This window comes from Rhea americana, unplaced genomic scaffold (assembly GCF_003343005.1).
Source record: "Rhea americana isolate MKP2758 unplaced genomic scaffold, rheAme1 scaffold_3, whole genome shotgun sequence".
Classification (NCBI taxonomy): domain Eukaryota; kingdom Metazoa; phylum Chordata; class Aves; order Rheiformes; family Rheidae; genus Rhea; species Rhea americana.
This window is the reverse complement of record NW_028186423.1, coordinates 13395065-13417607: the sequence shown is the minus strand read 5'-3', so window position 1 is coordinate 13417607 and position 22543 is coordinate 13395065. Positions and strand designations below refer to the sequence as shown.

Here is a 22543-nt window from a genome sequence, read left to right as displayed (position 1 = left end):
GATGGGTTGCTTGATATTACACAGTGATTTTCCTAATCCAAAAAAGTCTTTCATTCAAGAATGATACATTTTTTGTTGTCATATTGCTTGAAAATACATTTTTTAATTGTGAACAAAAATATACTGTTTCCTTTACACCAAGAGTTTCCCCTTACTAACAGACCTGAAGTTTATTCAGTTCTATCAAATATTCATATATTGCATTTTACACTCAGATTTGCAATGTATGCGCTTCTAGGGACAGAGTCCAGATAGATCAAGAGTACTGCAGGAGAAATGCATTTAAACATAGTCTGTATGCAGCCCCCCTAAAAAGCCAGAAACCCATGTTACAATTTTAGTTTTTAGGATGAGAGATGATGCACGGGTTCAGGTTCATCCTGTATACTGTCAGAAATTTAATGAAGCATCTGAGTGAAGAACGTGTTTTCCTTATAGTTACAGAAAGAAATAAGCTACCCTAGAGCACAGTGCATCTAATATCTGAATAACGTGCTGGAGATACCTTTTCTCTATTAATTATATTAATTCTGGCTTAATGACTCCCCTAAATTTGCTGCCTCATATACACCTCTGCAGTTACGTAGGGCATGATAGGACTGCCCACTCTATGCACTAGAGCTGTGCTTCTGTGGGCTTCTATTCATGGGATCCTGGAAGCAGATTTGGAAGAGGGCTGACTATAAAAGCATGATCCCAGGGACCAGTGGGAGGTTTTCAAACATCACTGAACTTTCGTGTATAAAGATGGTTTCTCTCATTTTTTTGCAAGAAATGGCACTTTAGACATTCTGGTTTATTGTGCACAGTACCTGGATTTTCTTTCACTGTTGCTAGAATAGTTTGTAGGAAGATTACTTGGAGTACTTGGAGCATTTTCATACACTTGCTCAGCTACCCTAAGAAAGCAACAAGAAAACACACACTTTTTAAAAATCACTTTCAGCTATGCAGCTTTCAGTTACAGCTATAACTATAAATGTAGAAGCTTCTGTTAGTAACAGTGAGTAAAAGACTTTTTTTCTTTTTTCTAACAGTGTTAAATTAGTGCTTGTGAAAAGTAACAGAGTCACAGCCCTATACTTTAAAGTGCTCCAATTTATGCTGGTGGATATATTTGTATTAGAAACTTCAGTTAACATTAATTGACCCCTYGTTTCCTCAAAGTTTCCACTGAGGCTTTCTTCTACCCACTAATGCTGCTCCAGTGATTGAAAGCATTCTGCACTTTCTTGGTGGTATTCTGTACTGTCAGAGTCRTACCCTATTGGAAAAGAGAATGTAAAACAAGTTTGAATAGAACAGATCCAGATATCTCAGGAACTGTAACATGGATCATAATGTTTTATTCTTGGTTTTAGTACATTTTAGTTTCAAYTGAGAAATAAGATGAGCTTGTTTCTTGCTTTCATGTACTACAGTGGTGGCTTTATTAGAAACAACCAGCTGAACAGATACATGGACTATTATTTCAAAGAACAGAATTATGATTCAAGCAGGAGAAACCCTGTCTCCTGTAGTTTTCTCTGCCATAAACATGCCATGCTACCAAATATAAAAATAAACCTTGTCAGACAAATTATAGGATTTAAGTAATAAGTGCTAATAATTTTCTTGATGATACTACAAAGCAGCTCAAACAAAGGCTGCTCTTCTTTGGTTTTGCTAAAAGTTATATTCTGAAACAGTTTGATTATTATAAGTCTTAACTCTGGATGCTTGGCCTGCAGTTTGATTTATTTCAGTGAGCTTCCAAGGTCTGAAGCTTCACTAAATGAACCTTGCTCAGTGCCAGTCACTGTTTTATATGCATGGCATGTCACACGAAGCAGCACCCTCTATTGTGCTCGAGTCGTAATCTGGAAGGCCTCCTTTCAGAACTAAGAAAAACTCATTCACTGTACATGTGCAGTATTTGCTTCTCTGGTCAGACTGCCAAGTGACATTGCTAGAATTAAARTATTTTATATTAAAAATAGCAGAAGCATTTATTTAAATAGCTAAGCTCTTCCTCATCATTTACATATTTAAATGCAAGATTCCAAAAAATACCACGTGAATTCTAGCTGAAAATATAATAATAGTTTTGCTTTAATTAACCACATTGGGTCCTAGAGTCTACAAATACTATGGATCCTAGTAGCAGTGATTTGTGTTTCTTTGAGATACTAGGGCTGAGTTCACAAAATGTCTAGATAAGCACAAAAATACTTTTATGGGTCTTGTCACTAGGCATCTTCATTCACTAAAAGATTATGGGTTTCAGTTATTATTTATCATTATCAAAATATATGCAGCTATATTGCAAATGTTATGAATAACTCAGAATTCTTACTCAAGCTATGCCAATTCTGTTTGTTTGTATTAGGAATAAACATTGTTAGGTACCACACTAAACAACTATGACTCAATATTTGGTAAATACTAGAGAGAACTATGAATTGAGTCTCACCTCTTTTTACTTTGAGCACCAGCAGGTTTTATTTCTATATGATCACCATGGTCCTGATCTCTGTGAAAGTGAGAAATACCTCAAAATTAATCAAATCATGTGATTTTATTTCAGCATGTTTAATAGGTTGAATTATGTTAAAGAAGAAAAAATTATATGCATTTCACAAGGGAGATTCCTGACACACTGAATACATATCACAATTGTTTCATACAACGTTTTTAGTCATTTATGAAGTTAGAGTTATCAGTTCAAACCTTAATATTTTTCAGTTGCTCTCCAGTGAATACACAACATTACAAAAGAATGACAAGATACTCAAAAATGGGATCATAGAGATCATTCAAGCCAGGAGGGACATCAGGAGGTCTCTAGTCCAAGCTCCTGCTCAAAGAAGGTGCAGCTCTGAGTTCAGACCAGCTGGCTCATGGCTTTGTCCAGCTGGTTCTTGAAAACTTCTAAGGACGTAGACTACACAAACTCTTTGGGCAACCTGCTCCACTGCCTGATTGTCCTCATTGGGGAAAAGTTTCTCCTTATATTCAGTCTGAATATTACGTGCTTCAATTTATGCCCATTGTCGCTCATCCTCTCACCACGCACCGCTGTGGCAAGCCTGGCTCTGTCTCCTTGCTGACTCCTGTGGTCATCCCTTCACCAGGCTGAACCAGCCCCAGTCCCTCAGCCTCTCCTCACAGGGCAAGTGCTCTAGCCCCAACCATCCTGGTGGCACTTACCCAAGTTTATTAATGTCTTTCTTGAAGCATGGGGGCGGAGGAGGGTAGAGGAGCAAAACTGAATGCAGAATTAATGATGTGGTCTCACAAGCACTGAGTAAAGGGGATAATCACTTCCCTTAATCAGCTGCTTGTGTGGAGGGGGTTCATACAGCCCTGATGCTGCTGGCCATCTTCACTGCCAGAGTGCACTGCTGGCTCACACACAGCTCACTGTCTCCCAAAGGCCCCAAGGCCTTTCCACAGAGCTGCTCCCCAGCCCATCAGCCCCTAGACTGTATCACTGCAAGAGGGTCTTCCCTCTCCAGGAGCAGGACTTTGCTTTTGTCCTTACTGAATTTTTTAAGCCCTCCTGCCCAGTTCTCCCRCCTGTTTAGGTCCTTCTGAATGACAGCTCTGCCCCTGAGCATATCAACTGGTTCTCCCAGTTTATAAATCTACTTTGTTCAATCTAACTCAAATACCTGGTGGACTTGTAAGATATAAGCATTTTAGCACCTCAGCCAAGCATGCTTTCTTCCATCACACTAGATCAAATTATTTGAAACTTACATAGTACTTCTGCTATTAATATAGTAATACCTATTAATATAGTAATACTGTAGTACTGTAGTAGTGTGGGTTTCAGGCTCTAGCATTTGTTTATAGAAATTTTTCCATTGTTACATTCATTAATGTGATAGTTAGACATCAGCATACATRCTAAAGTTTATGGGAGCATAAAATCAAAAAGGAATCACTGGGATAATCTAGCCTAATTTGTAAAACCAAGCCACTTGGTTTTCTTTTCTTAATAAATTCCTGTTTGAATTGGAGTATATTTTTTAGATAAAGATGCAATCTTGAAAAAAAGAAACAAATTGAATAAGATAGGAAACTGCTCATAAGCCTTTTAAACCTATTCCAAAAGATAATTAGTYTTACCATTAAAAATGATACTTTGGGTGTGATTTCCTTTAGGAATCTAAAGTTACACAACCCATCTAATCAGATATTTTGTCTCCTTCCAAAGTAAAAAAGAGAYAGAGACATTAACAGAAATTTACTTCAACCATTCTGGACATCTATAAATGGAACTACACAATTGTGATGGTGCAAAAAGTGATGAAAAGGTCTAAATGGACTGTGGCTCTACCATTATAACCTGATAACATCATTCCTTTCAGTACATGCACCTGTATTATGAATTATATAAATGGCTGCCAAGCTGTGAAGTGCTTTTATTTGATTTGTCTGTATATCTAGATCAGATTCCTCTTACAAATGCTGTTATTGGGACTTTATAAGGCTTTATAGTCTCCAGGACCATATTACTGCATCTATACTAGTAAGCAAATCCATTGTTTCTGAAAAAGCTAATTCTGTATTAACCAATCTATAATTAAAATAATAGCATTAATCACTGAAAAATTGTGTAAGATAAGAAAGGACAAACTGGTTCTCATCTGAAAGTGAAGAATGGCACTAAGAAAAAAGAGGACTTTTTTTAGTGATCCATCTTTACGGCACTCCTCTCATATTTAAAGGAAAAGTTTTAGTAATAGGACATTACATATGAATTTATAGAATTTTGATGATCACACAGTGACTATTTAGAGTTTCAGTAAGATAAAATSACTTTCTTGCACATGAAGTTATTTATATTTACTAGCATTTATTTAATAAAGAGKTAAAATAGAGTTTTTCTGGCTTAAATCATAGAATCATAGAATCAGTAAGGTTGGAGGGGACCTCTGGAGATCATCTAGTCCAACCCCACTGCTCAGCAGAGTCACCTAAAGCAYGTTAGACAGGGTTGCAGCCAGGCGAGCCTTGAAGATCTCCAGAGAAGGAGACTCCACAACCTCTCTGGGCAACCTGKGCCAGTGCTCCGTCACTCTCACAGGGAAGAAATTCCCCCTCACGCTCAGGCAGAACTTCCTGTGCTTCARTTTCTGCCCATTGCCTCTTGTCCTGTCACATGGGACAACTGAAAAGAGTTTGKCCYCGTCCCCTTGACACCCTCCCTTCAGGTACTTATTGATAAGATCCCCCCCTCAGTCTTCTCTTCCCCAGGCTGAAGAGGCCCAGCTCTCGCAGCCGTTCCTCACAGGGCAGGTGCTCCAGCCCTCGGATCATCTTTGTAGCCCTAYGCTGGACTCTCTSCAGTRGCTCCATGTCTCTCTCTTGTCCTGGGGGGCCCAGAACTGGACACAGCACTCGAGATGAGGCCTCCCCAGGGCTGAGGAGAGTGGCAGGATCACCTCCCTCCACCTGCTGGCAACACTCTTCCCAATGCACCCCAGGAGACCATTGGCCTTCTTGGCCACAAGGGCACGTTGCTGGTACATGGTCAACTTGTCCACCAGCACTCCTAGGTCCTTCTTTGCAAAGCTGCTCTCCAGAATGTCAGCCCCCAGCCTGTCCTAGTGCCTAAGGTTATTTTTCCCTAGGTGCAGGACCCTGCACTTGCCTTTGCTGAACCTCAGGAGGTTCCTCTCTGCCCAACTCTCCCGAGGCTGTCCAGGTCCCTCTGAATGGCAGCACAGCCCTCAGGTGTGAGTGTCACTAGCCACAGGCTTCCAGCTAAACTCCACGMCACTGATGACGACCCTCTGAGCTCTGCCTTTCAGCCACTTCTCAATCCACCTCACTGTCCACTCGTCTAACCCACACTTCCTGAGCTTCTCTAGGAGGATGTTATGGGAAACAGCATCAAAAGCCTTGCTGAAGTCGAGGGAGACAACGTCCACTGCTCTCCCCTCATCTACCCAGACAGTCATGCCATCCTAGAAGGCTTTCAGATTGGTTAAGCAGGATTTGCCCTTGGCTAATCCATGCTGGCTGCTCCTGATCACCTTCTTTTCCTCCATATGCCTGGAGATGACATCCAGAATGAGCTGTTCCATCACCTGTCCAGGGATGGAGGTGAGGCTGACAGGCCGATAGTTGCCTGGGTCGTCCTTTTTGCCCTTGCCTTGAAGACTGGAGTGATAGTGGCTTTCTTCCAGTCCTCAGGCACCTCTCCAGTTCTCCAGGACCTTGCAAAGATGATGCAGAGTGGCCTGGCAACAACATCCGCCAGCTCCCTCAGTACCCGTGGGTGCATTCCATCCGGGCCCATGGATTTGTGGATGTCTAGCCTGCCCAGAAGGTCTCTAATCCTATTCTCCTCCACCAAAGGAAAGTCTTCCTTTCTCCAGACTTTGTCCCTCACATCCAGGATCCGTGGGCAGGGCTGCCCTTAGCAGTGAAGACTGAAGCAAAGGAGGCATTCAGTAATTCTGCCTTCTCTGTATCCCTTGTCACCAGGGCCCCCGCCCCATTCAGTAGTGGGCCCACATTGTCCCTAGTCCTCCTCTTGCTGCTGATGTATTTGAAGAAGCCCTTCCTGTTGTCCCTGACATCCCTTGCCAGACTCAATTCCAGCTGGGCCTTAGCCTTCCTCGGCGCATCTCTACATACTCTGACTGCATTCCTATAATTCTCTCAAGCAGCCTGTCCCCTCTTCCACATTCAAATCAAAGTATTAACTTTTACTCTCTTAATTATCCTTACAGAACTGAACCTATTTGCACCAAGATACAATTAACTATAAATATTTTAAAAGTGTGTAGGAGAAGATTATGGCAGTCTTGCCTCTCATTTTTCTGAGTAGCAGTGTTTATTTCAGTAAGATCCTCAGTTTTTCCTCCCCCAAAAAACAACAAAATATAACAGTGTTATAATATTCCCCCTAACTGCAAAGAGGTAAAGTGTACTRAAAATAAATAAATATATTTATGCATACATTTTAGAGGAAAAAAGTGAATTATTGGATAAGTTTATAGTCAGAGTCTTCAAAYATTGATGTTATTGACCAACATAGGAAAATATGTTTATATTTTTCTACCAGCAAKGTAAAATTCTGTAAAATTAAATAAAAATATTATCTAGTACAGCTATGAAAATAGTTTGTGTGTTCAATCATATCAATACCATAGTTTCAGAGTCTTCTTTGCAAGCGAAGACAGTGAAGGAAAAATATGAACTTTCCAAAGAATTCAATATTAATTCACAGGTTCCAGCTTACAGTTGCTCCCCTGTAGGGCCTGCTTTGTAAAATGGTACTCAGTAATACTGCGTATGTGTCATTATTGACATTTCATTCTGAACAGTTCTGTCATGAAACATCTTAGTGAAAGGTAAAGACAGAGCTTTGGAAGATGTCTTCTTGTCATGTTTGTCAGCTTTGGGACTCTGATGAGATTATCAAGATTTTTGTTTCTTTAAGAAGGAAATAAAAACAGTTCAATGCAAGGGGACATCAATGAAACATCAATAACTAGAATTCCATTTTTGTCATTAATAAATGAATAATGTATTATTAATTATTATATATATATATAAAAAATAATATTAAATAGCGTTATGGATTCTCTTTACATTTTTCAGTTTTTCTCCAGAACTGAGGCTAACAAGTTTATCCAAGAATTTCAGCAGCCATTTATGAACYGGTCAGCAGATTGCTTCCTCAGTGTTTAAAGGTGACAATAATAAAACCACTAGCTAAATAAAATCTTTAGATAGTTTACTTTATTCACCTATATTTTTACAAATTTTCATTAAGAAAAAGCATCCAGCTGTTCATGCATCTGGCTTCAGTAGAAAATATATGATTATTCTTGTTTTCTGCGTCCCTCCCCTTTATATTCTCACAACCATTTAAAATGCATCCCTCAAGTCCACCATAAAGCCTGCTGAAGCTTTACAATTGCAGCTATTYAGATTAAAACCTCTATGTATTATGTGACCTTCACATATATATCAGCTTCAATATTGCATATTCACCCAAAACACAGAAGGCAATATATTTTCGACTCCTGTTCATTCTGGCCACTATCATGGGATTATAYGCTATTCACTCAGCAGGGTTATCTATCAGGAGCCTTTCTGCTTACTTCTGCTGACTTTCACAGCATGGAGCAACAGAAAGCCTGTGACATTAGCAAATCCATGCCTTGCAGGTCACTGAAGTAAATAAGCCCAGGTCCAAAGCTTTTACGTCCCATTTTCAAAATCATACAGGCACTTAGGGAACCAAATTACWACTGGCTTTTTATGAGACATAGTTCAGTAGAGTAGATACATTTGAAAATATTACTAAATATACACATAAAATGATGTATTTAATTTGTTACAATTTTCAGTATAGCATTCTTTATATTTTAGTGTTTCTATAYCAGATRCTACAGGATTGAATTAACAATACTCTAGAAATTGATTGTAGATCACTGGGAAGTTTTATCACTTAAATACTTGTTCTTACTGCAGATAATTTTTTCCTATTTCCAGAGAAGGAAGAAACTGCATCAAGACAGCAGGAAATACTCTGGAGGGTTTTTTTTTAAAAAAAAAATCTTTTTAAATTTTTATATGTATTTTAATACGCTTCCTAGGTATTTCAGTTTTGCTTTACCTTAAATTGTTCTGCTCACTTTTGCACAGAGATTTCAAAGTAGATGAGTTTTCTAAAACAGTTCATCCTTTACCTATTGCCTACTGGAAATCATGAACAAAAAAGTAGATTCACAGACATCTAATAATTTAAGAATCACTCCTTCAAAAATGTGTTTACTGGCCTATATTAATACTTGGTGTAACTCAAGGAATAGATGAACTTGTCTCATTCTGAAACGTTAAATCATCATGACTTCACAACAACAGCATTTTTTACTTCTGTGTACATGACTTTCAACATTTTGAGTACCAGAAAGCATTGACTAGCTTGTGAGGAAGATTTTATTTCCTGTCCAAAGGGATACTAAGAAAAGCACTAAAGTGAAGGCTGCATGTGCACACACCGTCAACTAGCAGCCTGATTTATAGAACACTAACATTGAACAGCCCTAATAAGTGAACAAAAACAGTTGTAGCTGCAGCTTTCAGTATAAAAATGCACGCTGAGTTGCTTTTCTGACTGACCTGTTCAGCTATACTTTATGGCTCCTGAGGAGCCATAAAGCACCACATTTTCTGTGAAACATAACCCTCAGGAGATATTAATGGACTGCACTTGAAACACTTCTCTAACTTTCACCCTCATTAAACATCTGCTTGGCATGACTGCAGCAAGTAATCAGGGCTGACACCTTGCATGTTCTTCTTGAAGCACCTGGCTAGTTCAAGGGACAGGCTATAGGAGACGCAATTTTTGGCTTCCGATTCAAGTACAGCCCAGATTATTAACAACTAAAAGTTTGAGAGCCTTTATTTATTGAAGGACATAGCATAAAATAGGGGAAACTGCAGGACTTAGTGGGTAAGTCAGAATTTATCTGATCAGATACAAGACATAGCTTTTGTGAGTTTTTTAAATCTCTACTTGTTGGTGGCAAAACTACAATTACTTTAGCACACAGCAGCCATCAGTGCTCATATCACCATATAACYCCATTCCTCATTTAAAATAAGACCAGATGTACAACACAGCTTCTAACTAGAATCTTAGTTTAGGTTCCATTTGAGAGTTGTTTATATGCTAAAAATCAAAAGTACAATTCATAGCTTTTCTAACACTTTTAAAAGATAAGTCTAGTACTAAAGAGAGAAAGAGACTAATGTATGCATTCATACTTAAAGAAACTTGTTTAATATTAGAATATAGATGTAGTGAAAGGCAGTAATTGTGGAGAAGTCTTTCTAATTGCTAGTATAACTGTCATTTGGAAAAATATTTTAGTGTTTAAGGCTGATAGAATTGAATTCTTTAAATTTGAAAACAATTTTTTAAATATAGATAATGGAAAATAGAAAGCAGCATAAATTTCTGGGATATACAAAGGAATTCAGACTAACTTGGAGAAATATCTTTCACATATGGTAGGTGGCTGTGTAATGGATGCTGATGTTTTTCATAGGTCATTCAAAGGGATGTCACCTCCAAATATAATCTTTTCAGAGACAGACAATACAYCTCTGTGGACATTATGTCTGGGGTGAGTATTTTTAGAAATGGAAGAGAATGGCACAGGTTGCCCAGAGAGGCTGTGGAGTCTCCTTCTCTGGAGATCTTCAAGGCCTGCCTGGATGCAACCCTGTCTAMCATGCTCTAGGTGACCCTGCTGAGCAGGGAGGTTGGACTAGATGATCTCCAGAGGTCCCTTCCAACCTTACTGATTCTATGATTCTATGAATAGCGCAGGTCAAACAGCCTGCCATGAGGAGGATATGTTGTTTGTTGGCAAATTCAAGAAGATGAAACATTTTAAACGCAACCTCAGGACAAGACTGTAATTTGTACAAGTAACTCATAACAGTAAATATATCCTTTTCTAAAATTTTTGTGCATAAATATATATATATATGTGTATATGTACACATTTGTATGTCTGTGTATATACATATGTATGTGTATACATATATATATATATATATATATATGTAAAACAACTGAACAACAGTAGAGGCTTTCCTTATCACATTTTATACAAAAGAATCTGTTTAAATCCACTATTTCCAAAATAAGTGAATTTATTATAAAATAAAAGCATTAAGTCTTAGATCTTTAGCCAGAAATGTGCTTGTTATTATCACTGAAGTATGAAAGCCAATTTTTTCAATCCAGTTATTTTTCTGTTTTTAAGTGACCACATCCAGTGAAAAAAATCTACTTCTACCTTTAACATCCAATTCCAGAAAAATGTTTAAAGTAACAGTATAAATCTATAAGAAATTCCTACTTTGAGGGCAGAAAAACTTATGCCTATTTATATATATATACATACATATATATATATATATATAAAATATATAATAATATACTAATGTTCCATTGTGGGCCTCAAGCTATAAACGTTCTAACCATGAATTTTGATGCTCCTGCCTGCTATATTGCCTCTAGCTCCTTATGTAAAACAAGATTAGAAACTTGACATCTAATGAAGACAGTCCAGCAAAAGAAAAGGCTAGCAAAGAAGATAAGTAAAATACTTCTGAAAAAGCTGTCAAGGCAGGCTACATACAAAATTAATGTCGTAGTGCAACCTGAAAGTCCTGTTCTGTCACAGCTTGGACTTCTCTGGCTCTCAGACACAAACAGACAGGGAGGGAATTTATTCTGTGCTTGTGTGACAGCCTCTGTAGAAATGAGCTAACTTCTGAAAGCTTAATCTCTCTCAYCCTGAATCAACATCAGCAAAATTTCATTCACAGAACAGTTCTGTTTGTTTGTGGTTATTTCATTTTATTAATGCTAGGTATTTAATGCCTTTTTGATTTAACACAAAAAAAAAACCTTAATAAACATATTCATGAACCTTTAAAAGTGTCAGAATGAAAGTATGATGTAAGCAAAAGTATGAAAACTTGCCTTTTATATTCTATATTAAAAACTCAGTGAAACTCAGTGAAACTGAGTTGTGTAYATTTTGCTTTGACTTTCAGTCTGAATTTGATTTCTAACTCAGTTCACTTGAGAAAAACCCTAACACTTTCCAATCATTCTGCTCTGTCAGTTATATCTGCGTGTCTCACATATTTCAGTGGATAATAGCTCTGTAATTCTGGTTTAACTGGTGACAATTCATATCACYATCAAAAAGGAAAACACAAATGAATCCTATCCAGACATTCAAGCACAGCTAATACATTTTTTGTCTCGAAAACATTCAGATAAAGCTTTTAATGTCACAGAAACAGGAAATATGTGAAGCATTCCTACAAAAACAGCTATAGGGAAGTCATTGGTTGTCTGATAAAAGCAACAAAAACCTTTCTAGTGTTCATATTTGCAAATTCTAAAGACAATGAATAAAACAATCAGCAAAAAAAAAAAAATTAATTATTCTAACTGTCCAGCTGGAGCCAAACTGCCGTTGATTTTGCACATRCATGATGAGAAAGAGCACGAGAAAAGAAATTTTAAAAGTGTCTCTTCCCTTTCATTTTAAATAGAGCCCAACCATGCTTTTGAACTAAGCTTCCTCTGAGCACAAGACTTCCTTAGACTCTTCAGGGAAGGAAGGTGAGTATGGGGTACAACTCCCAGCTCACCTCAGCTAATGCTTACTTAAGCTGTGAAAGTCTTGCTGAGGCCAATTCTAGTACCAGATGTCCCTAAATGCCTCAGGCTTTTTTGCTTTGTTACCTAGAATTCCACCATCACTCTTTGCTGATACATGGACTGTTCACATAACATCAAAGTCACCAATCTCATAGGTGCTGTTTCTGGACCAGAAATTGAAAGACCACAGTAATTTTAGAGGATGTGCTGTAATGTCTTGATCAGTGRGACACTTTTTGTCACATCTCAGGATACTCTATGAGCCTTTACATCTACTCATTTTGCCAGTAAGTCACACACAAGAGTTATTACAGATCTCAATCTTTTTTTTCCTGATTCAAAGCCCTGAGCATGATTATAAAAACTGATGAGGTTATCTCCTATTTTTAAGAAGATAGTGCTAGTAGCAGAAGAGTTGTATACATCTTGAGCTCTAAAAAGAGCTTGCATTCAAATTAATGGTAGCTACATTGTATGGCTTCCTATGAATTAATGGGAATGTACCAAGACTGTATCTTGTCACCATCACTGTTGATACTATCCTCAGCTGATTGTTGAATATGCTAAAGAAAATAGCTCTCCAAGAAATTTAATTAAATACCATTCTGCCTCAAGATCTGTGGATGATATGGCTCTCATGGCTCCCTCTTTGAATCAATACAACTGATGGCAAGCCAAACTGAGCAAGAAGTAATATGCATTCATCTGGGTATCAGTTCCAGACAAAATCAGGAATCTGCCAGTAATTATCAAGCAGCTTCCATCTCTAGACTCAGCATTAATTTTTCTAAATGTAATACCATACAAGCAGCATCTGTTGTTGTCTTTTCTTCAGTGATCTTTCCCAGTCCACCTCCTATAAAACATTTTGATGGAACAGTTTCATCCTCTGTCATAATTGAATATGCCAAGACCACACTAATGTAGTCTGGCTAAAACCGTAGGGCATTTCTGACCTAGTAATATCAGCACAGAAAAGGACAGTTTAAAATTACAGAAACAATTGGATGCCAACTGGAYCTTCCAAACCTGAAACAAGAGTTCATCTGGAATATAGTAAGTATTTTAGGCATCACARTCAACAAAGTTTAACATCACAGGCCTGTCTGAGTTTTGATTAGCTATCTGTGGGTCCTTTAATGTCCTCATATCAGACTTTGTTGTGTATGAATGAGAAAGAATAAAGAAGTTCTTTGAGAAAAGAGTGGCATTTATTCTTCGGCATTTCCTTCCACATCACTATTCTCCACTAATCAATGCCAAAAGCCCTCATTTAGACCTTTCATCAATAATAGCCAAGGATAAGAGAACAGAAGAGCTCTGCAGTCAACTGTGAAAACCAATTTATACTCTGCCAAAACGACAGTGTAATGCTTAGCCCAGAGGATTTCAGAGTTAAATACAGAGGAAGAAGCCGTTGACCAGAACGTTTCGCAGGAGGTAGACTGGGAAAGATCACTGAAGAAAGGAAAACAACTTATTCAGTTTTGCTTGGAGGATATGTATGACCCTGTAAACACTGTTTTAACTCTTCAGTTAGGAATAATTGGCTTGGGTCTCTTTACACAAGCTCTTCAACAGTAAGTCATTTATATTAACATGCAGAAGAGCTCTAAACCAGCACTCCATTGAGAGCCAAATCTGTCAAAACTGGAAGGCAAAAGGTCTTTGTCACTAGAAAGTAAATTAGTATTTTTGCTTTCTGCCTAGGTGCAAAAATGTATCATCAAAAATGAGTGTATTAATTTTTTATTTGAAAAAATATCTAGAAAATTTTAAGCTACTTTTCCTAACCAAATAAAATAGCCATTATAGTCAGAGCCAGATCTGGCTGTAATTATGACCATTAAATTATGACTATGCCTAAACTGGTTCTGTTTTAATATCTTTGATTCCAATACTTTGGGGGTTACACAGGTGTCCTCCAGAACAGTTTAGAGGTCTGCTGAATCATTATATAGTCTATAAAAAGTAAAGATAGATCAAAGAGATTTCACAATGGAAAAGCCACACAGGAATACTTGGTATGGGAATCATGCCTTACAATTTTGGTCATCTAAACTTTAGTCTAACCTGAGATAATTTTCTAGGGTGTTTCTCTATCTAAGGARAGAGACAGGCAACTCCAAAGGACCACTGACTCAGCTTATTTTAGATATCTATCTTCAGATGAAACAATGCCCCTTCTGGAGACACTGCAGAACATTTAAACTAAATTCCTAACTTCTAGAAGACTGAAGTGAAATTAACCCCTCCTTCTACGATAAACATTTGGGGTGCCTTAACACAGTAAAAAGTTTAAAGAGAAATAAATGGAAGTTATATGTAATAATAAGGACAGGCTTAGGCCAGAAATGGATAAAATAAAGTTAGCAAAAGTAGGAAAAAACAGAGGAAAAGGAAGAAATTTAAGGAAAATACTGAAATTATCTGTAGGTAAGTCTGATGGTGCATAATTAAAGTTTGTTACTGGTATAATTTTGTTGGTTAGAAGGGAGCACTTCTTAATTTGAAGAATTACACAGCTTCAACTCTTTGAGTAGATAAGGCAGTACTTTATACTACATTTTATATGCTTTTATATTCCCTTCTCTTTTGCTGTATGGGTAACAGTTATATTAGTACATCCAACAGCAGTGAGGAGAATCCCTCTTTAGTTACACTGATATGGCTAATGCAATTTTTGAGTATCTCCATGTCCTTCAGACTAGTACAGCCACTGAATTTTCAGGCTGTTCTTTATTATCACACCTTCTACCCATTTACTCAGCTTTAGTGTCAGTAAAATGTTGACTGCTTATCAATCTACGTGAATAAAGTTCTCTTTCCAAATTGTTCCAAGACATCACTGCTTTACTTAGCAAAAAACAAAAAAGGGAGGCAGCAGGCAGAAGAAAAACGGTATCACTCAACAGCTATTTCACAGTAAAGCATCACTGCAGCCATGATTACTCTGATGTGGTTTTAATCCTGTTGCTTAAAAGGTCACAGTGATCTAAAGTTTGTCTTATCCTCTTTAAAAATCACCAGCCTAGCCTATCTTGGAAAGCTCAGTTTTCCTACAAATACATCATAGAAAAGAGATCAAAAAAGAGGTTTTGCACAGAAGTATGACTAGTACTGCTCCAGCTAAACTTTCAGCTGCACTTCCCTAAGTCAAAATCCATAATTTCTCTGGTTTTAAAGAGATGAGATAGTACCCACAAAACTGAGGAATAAGCATAGAAATGGAGACATCAATTCAGTTGCTGCATAAGGAGACAGAAGACAGAAGGTACAATGTGGACAAGCAGCAACGCCAAGCAAATCTGAGGCATCCCTTCCTGCTATTGTCGGCAGAGGCACAGCCTATGCTTGGCAGGGATCCGCTATGACCTAGTGCCTGGCAACAGCCAGTCCATTTGACCCACAGGAAAAAAAAAAAAAAAAAAAACAAAAAAAAAAAAAAAAAAAAAAAAAAAAAAAAAAAAAAAAAAAGAGAGAAAGAAAGAAAATTGGGGGTGCTGTGAGGTAAGTGGCCTGGAAAGGGAATTCAGGCACAGAAACATTTTGCATCGCAATGGAACAGCCTTCAAGGTTATCCTAGTAATACGTCCCACAAAGGGTGATACTTTGAATGTCCCCACACCAGACCGCTGTCAACTGTACCTTGCTTCACTTGACAAAACTTTTTCTTCTAATAGAAGTTCACATAATTGGCAAATGTCTGAAAATGTGTCTACACGTTCTTTCAACCTTACGCTCTTGGTAGCTTTATAGCAATATAGATTTTATCAACAAACCTTTGTTTAGGAGACCTGACATTATAATTTTAGTTCCATAGGTTTGGAAATTTCCAAGCTGATATCAATTTACTCATTAAAAAAAAAAGAGAGAGAGAGGAAAAATTTCTATCTCCTTTTTTAACCATCTACTTTTCAAAGTTGCCAAATATTGAATATACAGAAAAATGTGTCATTATTGCAAAACGTGATTTAAGGTAATTAATTTGTTGTCCTTTCATGATCTTTTAAAATGAAAACTGGCAACACCTCTCAGTTCAAATAGGAATATCACTAAAAAGGAGCATAATAAAAATATATATATCTAAATTTATCTATCATCTAAATTTGTATCATCTAAATTTGCTACTATCTGACAGGAGTAATTATAGTGAATTACCCTCTACAGTACTAATATTCAAGGAACTGTAACTTTATAGTTACAGATATAAACTTTATAGTTTATAACTCTAAAGAGCCAAGAACTGCAGCAGAAATTTTGCAGTCAGTACTGATGGTGAAACATCGAAACATATAGAAAGAACATTGACCTTTCTTATCTACCTCATTTACATCAGATAAGAGAAATCTTGTCATATGTAATCAAAAACTTTTCATCACATACTACTAAACAAAATATATCTACTCAAACATATGTCATTTGCTCATAAATCATACCTCAGACCCATCATTCACCAGATAAATAAATGTATAATTGAAAAAAAAACTAATAGGTAAAACGCACACATTATTTTGGACAAGTATTCTAGTTCTTTGATTCTATTCCCTAGAAATTGCCTGTCCACTCCACATACATACAAACAGACAGCTGAAACATTTTCTTCAACCTCTCTCTCTGCTATGGATTGGAAAAAAGTTTCCTTTGTGCATAATGCTCCTTTAATATAGTCCTGTGCCCCTATAGACTTATAATCATTCACTGATAGCAGACAGTCTCATAGAGATGCTTTCAGAGCCRAGTGAGAACTCTCTACAGCTTTTTATATGGCTTGTTACTATTACCTCAAAAGCTTCTCAAATATTTCCAACACAAATTCTAATATATGTAGCAAAATACAATACAGATTCTTTAATTCTACAATTTATAAACTGTGGTAAATATCACTTTATAACCATTCTGCATCTTTTAGCAGTAATTTTGTTACTGCAGTGGTAAATGTGGCCAACTGTGACAAATACTGTTGCTGTCTCTAGAGATCATAAGCAAAGAAAAAACATAGTCCAATACAAGTGAACCCTGTCTAAAAGCATTGCCTGGAAATATACATTTTGCTTCCTAACTATAATCACTAATGACAGACTGACTAAAACTCTGTTGAATATCCTAAGGRTGTTTGATGTGGTTTAACAAGACTGCCCACAGAACATGGTTCTTAACGAAGATTTTTAAACACTTGCGTTTAATTACTAYAGTAGCTACAGTTCTGTAACGTAAAAACACAGAGTGAGAAATACTCTCTCTGGATCTCCACTGAAATGGAAATAAAACACACAAAGAACTTCATAAGCAAAGAATAGAAGACCTATTGAGCAAATTAGGAAAATGTTTTTTTATGTTTCCACTGAAGTGTTCATATGTTGCCATATATATAGGATATGAAGGGACATGATTTGAAGGTTAGTTTTTAAGCTCTGAATAATGCATGACAACTAGTATTAGACAGTCATTATCTTCACTTTCACTAGCTCCTAGACTGCTTATTTCTGTTTCGCTAGGGTACCTACAGATGATCTGAATATTTGTGAGATGCCTATTTCTTTCTGTAAATATACTAAGTTCTTGCCATCCATTATATCTAAGGCGGAGGTCCATATGTTAAATATGTCTTTGGTATGCTATATATATATATCATAGGATATTCTATATAGATTCATAAAATATATGGATATATATTTCTTCCAGATATGGAAGATAGATGCCACATCCAAGTGTTCTAATTGAAAACAACGTAAAATTTGCTTTTGCATTAATAGAAGCAGGCTTTGCATGGAACAATGCACAGTGAAGCTTAGATTTTTCTACCCAAAAGACATACAGTATCTGACATCCTTTTCAGGTGAATTCCTTCCAAAAGATTTACCTTGTATTACTGAACAGTTTGATAGAGAATCAGTTGCCATATTCCATCTATTTTACGGTGGAATTAATTCACTATACCATTAACATGCCTACCAGGGTACAAATATCAAGTAAGTATGGCTTTAAAAAGCATTACTTGAAAATCTTTCAATTCCAAGAAAAGCTACATAAAATTACATGATTTCACAGAAGACAAAATGTTGTTCTAATACATGGCAGTGTTACTAAAAATATTTTTCATGTAACTCTTAACTTTCATTGTGTGGTACAAACATTCTTGCCAGAAGTATATTTATATGGCATCTTTAACAGAAGAAAGTCACTTCTGATGACAGCTGCTTAATACCTTTTTGGTTAGCATAAATTTAGCAAAATTGGTAGTTTCATGAAATTGGCACCTCAGTAGCAGATGGATGACATATGAAGCATGAACTAAATGTAAAGGAATCAGCAGTAGGTGGCTGAATTTTGCCCRCCAATATTACAAGCTCCTTATAGTTTACTTATTGACACAAATAACTGTAGTGCAATGTTACCATAGTAACTTGTAGACCAGTCAAATATCATTCCTATAGCTCTCTATTAATGCAGGAACTACTATACCAAGCTTGATATGCTAATGACAGCCACTGGGGGATGATGAATGTGAAATGATTGAGGATGGGAATTAAATAAGACTTTAACAAGCCTTYATGAATGAAGAATGGCTGTGACTTCTCTAGCTAATATACTGCTGCATTTATTTTTCTAAAATCTCCCATATTTGTTGACAGGAAAATGTTTCACTGAAGCATTGTTTTTTTCCTAGAGATTACARAGTTAGATTTCTTTTGGATATATTCCTTTATTACTTTGTACTTGTTCTGGGAGGTTGCAGGCTCAAAGTAATACTCTCAAAGTATTGCAGACTGGCTCCAAACCTCAGAAAACTATACCTTGTGAATCAAGTGAAATAAAATTAGTTAATATAAATTGATTTTAATATTTTCACCTTTTARTATCTCAAAGTAAAAATGAAAATTGAACTATTGTAATTCTCAGTGCATATCTAGAATTATCTAATTCATTCATTTTTAATTGCATATTACGGCATTTTATTTTGGTCAAGATAATATAGTAGAATGTTGTACATGGATGTTAAAGATTGTTTTGAAAAATTTACCATTTCCTTTAGYATAAGACCTTGCAATTTGCTGGAACTTCAATAATCACCATTTCTATGTCACTTTCCCCCAAGAGTTTTCATGGAATTCTGTACACTTTCCAAGGTACAGTATGACATATGCTGTCTAACTTATAAGAACAAGCCCATCTGTTTAAATGCACTAATTTTGTCACACAAAGTGGTGTATTTTTTTCCTATTTTGAATGTTAAGAGTACTACGCACAAAAAGGAACTTTTTCTATACRTAGTAACACGTAGATACTCCCTTTCACCCAAACTGAAGAACAAAGAAAATACACTGTATAATCCATACTACTGCTATTAATCTACTTTCATTCATTTGTAGCAAGTATCTATATACTGCTTAGTAGGATGCAGGCTAGACATATTGAAAGGAAAAAAAAAAAGAAATATCTGAGATGATAACTCAGTAAGCCAGTGAGATGAGACTCAAAAGTTTGTACTTCTAGGCCAATAGATAAAACTAGATAAATCCTGCATTAATCTCATACCTAAATGGGCTATATGTAAATCAAATAAATTAGAATTTAAAATCACATTTATCATATACAGTAACATCATTTTGATTATATCTGTTTATGTTACCTTGTTATAGCTTGATCATCCACGTCAGTCTTTGAATTCTGAGGGGTCACCTGTTCTGATGAAAAGGTAGCACTGCAAGAAAATGATGAAAACATGCTTAATGCATAGGAAGATACGTAGATATACTTGATATCATTTAGATGGGTTATTATTGCAGCTTTTATTTTATTTCTTGCAAGTGTAACCACAATGAGTTGGGATTTTTTAAAAARCTTTTTCCTACATCTTTTTCTTTAAATATGTATCTGAAGAGTTCCATAATGTTTCAGTGTACTAGATTACTGCATCCACTGAGTTTTTTGACTAGTTGGTATTCCAAGACTCTTTTTATTCCAAGAYTGTTTTACTAGTATTTGTATAATAATAAAGTGGAGTTCCTTTATTGTTTCATGAGATTTCAATAACAAAAGAAYTTCCAAAGAGTAGGTCTGATTGTCTCATATGAAGGATACTGYGTGAACAAGCTAAAATAAGTTTTTTTGTTCTGGTTTCCTAAGGAAATGAGACTTTGTGCACACTTTTGTCTCTCTGATATATATTTGTCAGTCTCCTGCCATCATTATTTTTAATCCTCTGGCTAACAGCAAGCAAGTGGATTAGAAATCTCCAGGATACTGGCTTCCACAAATTCCATGAAAATCAGTGACCCGATAAAGAGGAAAGACTTAAATGTGGCATTTCATCTTAAGCTCAGCTGTTACCTGGCATAACTTCTGGCCAATTAATGTGTTTTTACCAGCCAGCCAGCAAGCTGTACATAGATCTATTGCTTTACACAGCCACAATACATGCTGCCTTTTGCTCAAGCACTAATTCAGGGAAGTGAGAGGGAGCTGAAGATATTGTAAGGGTTATTTAAGGATTATAGTGAAGGAYTGGAAACTGGTGGGAGTCTGAAGGCTTAGGACACGGCAAAGACCTGAGAGTACTGCAGTAGAATGCTGCAAGGGAAGAAACAGAAAATCAAAGACGTTGCTACAAAGGAGCACATGGTGATACGGTTGAGGTACTCTGGAGGGTGATAAACAAAGAGATGGAGATTATAAACCCAGAAAAAAATAGGATATATTAGTTCTGTTCAAGGAACAACTTGTTATATTAAGATCATACTGCACTACCCTTAGACACAKTAACTATAATAAATAGGTAGCAAAATGACATTCTTCTGTTATATTTAGATACTTGCAAAACATTTACATTTTTGAATCATTTTATTCCCATAAATGTTTCCACAGAAGTCACTATAACTGTTCATTGAGAGAGAGTTAGGTATGTACAAGGTTTTGAGAGGGCAAGGTAATTTTTATGTAGAAGTTGCTAGAGATAATAAGAATGTAACAAAGACCATAGATTTAAGAACAGTTTGGGGGCTTGCTTYCCACTGAGCCATAAATTACTAGCTGCTCACAGTGTCTTAACTACCATCATAGCTAAAGATAGCTAAAATCCCTGAAACACTTTCCTAGGATTGCTTATTCATATGAACATTCAGGTCTGTCACTACAGGAATAATTTTATATCATGAGAAAGGGAGAAGGTGGCCAATACAACAGAAAATGAGCATATGGTCCATGATCTGATCTTCCTACGAGGATGGCAATAACACCAAGACAAGTTTTGCAGCTCTCTTAATCATAAACCATGAAATTAAAGGTTGGTTAAGTAATCTTTTTCTAATTTAGGCCAYGTGAAATGCACATTAAACTAATTAAGTTTATAAACTTATTTTCTAAAATTAGAGCAGCCTTTCACATGTACACTCAAATCAGTTTAGAATATTACATTAATTCAGTCCATGTTTTTGCYTCCTATTACAAGCCTTCACATGTGTATAGCTCTTTAATTTACCAGTTTCTCTTTTCTTTGTTAYCCACTTTTTCATTCACTGTCTCCCYTCTTGAACACTAGTTTGGCATGAAGTTTGGCATTTGCACTAGCAATATCCTATATAGAAATAAACTGTGGAATTAAAATTGTGAAAGTTTTTAATTTTTTAAGTAGTTACAGTTTTTTTTTCAATGTGAATAAATACACAAAGAAATATGTTAAGTTATATGAAAATAATTGTGTTTATAATCCAGGATGTTTTCTTTTTGTGCTTCTGTGAGATTGACTATTCAAGGACGTGTCCCAGATAAATTATGTAATTTTTGTACTATAAATAAATGTAAAATAATATTCAAGGTTTAYGCGTGGAGTATGTTGTATTTCTAAAGTTATTATGAAGTAAAGTAAGCAAGACATACACTGTGGGAGCTTCTGAACTTTCTGAAGAAGAGGTCCTGTAGAAAGAGAAGAGTAAACATTTCAGAAACAAAGTAGCAAAATACTAGAATTGAAACATTTTGCAATTATTTTTTCTTTTTCTTGCTTCCAAGACAAAGCTTAATAAAGGGTTTTCTTTGTTTCTTAACGTAGATAAAAATAAGCATAACTCTTATTACCAAAATAACATAATATTTAGTTTTAATTTCATTTTTTATATGTTACTAGGACGATCATTTTTCAGTTAACTGTTCTCCAGGAAAATACTCTGATCAATGACACATTGTTTTCAATACTCAATTCACAAYCAAAAAGCGCAACTACATGTGTTCAGAAACAACTGAAGTGTGCTTAATGAGCATGGAAGTGAGATAAGGCACTACAGAAGTTTACATGTCATGCTTTAATATAGCTGCCTAGAATCAGGTCTCAGA

General features: G+C 36.2%; 1 protein-coding gene across 1 annotated transcript in view; it reads right to left on the bottom strand.

Annotated features, from left to right (window-relative positions):
- The window catches only part of SCEL (sciellin), an 80093-nt gene that overhangs the window by 10244 nt on the left and 47306 nt on the right, over positions 1 to 22543 (bottom strand). The window contains exons 10-13 of the mRNA XM_085309533.1: positions 22091 to 22126; positions 19845 to 19916; positions 2453 to 2512; positions 813 to 899 (exon numbers count right to left, since the gene is read on the bottom strand). Of these exons, the coding sequence (XP_085165659.1) occupies positions 813 to 899; positions 2453 to 2512; positions 19845 to 19916; positions 22091 to 22126 (255 nt within the window). The remainder of the gene's footprint in view (positions 1 to 812; positions 900 to 2452; positions 2513 to 19844; positions 19917 to 22090; positions 22127 to 22543) is intronic.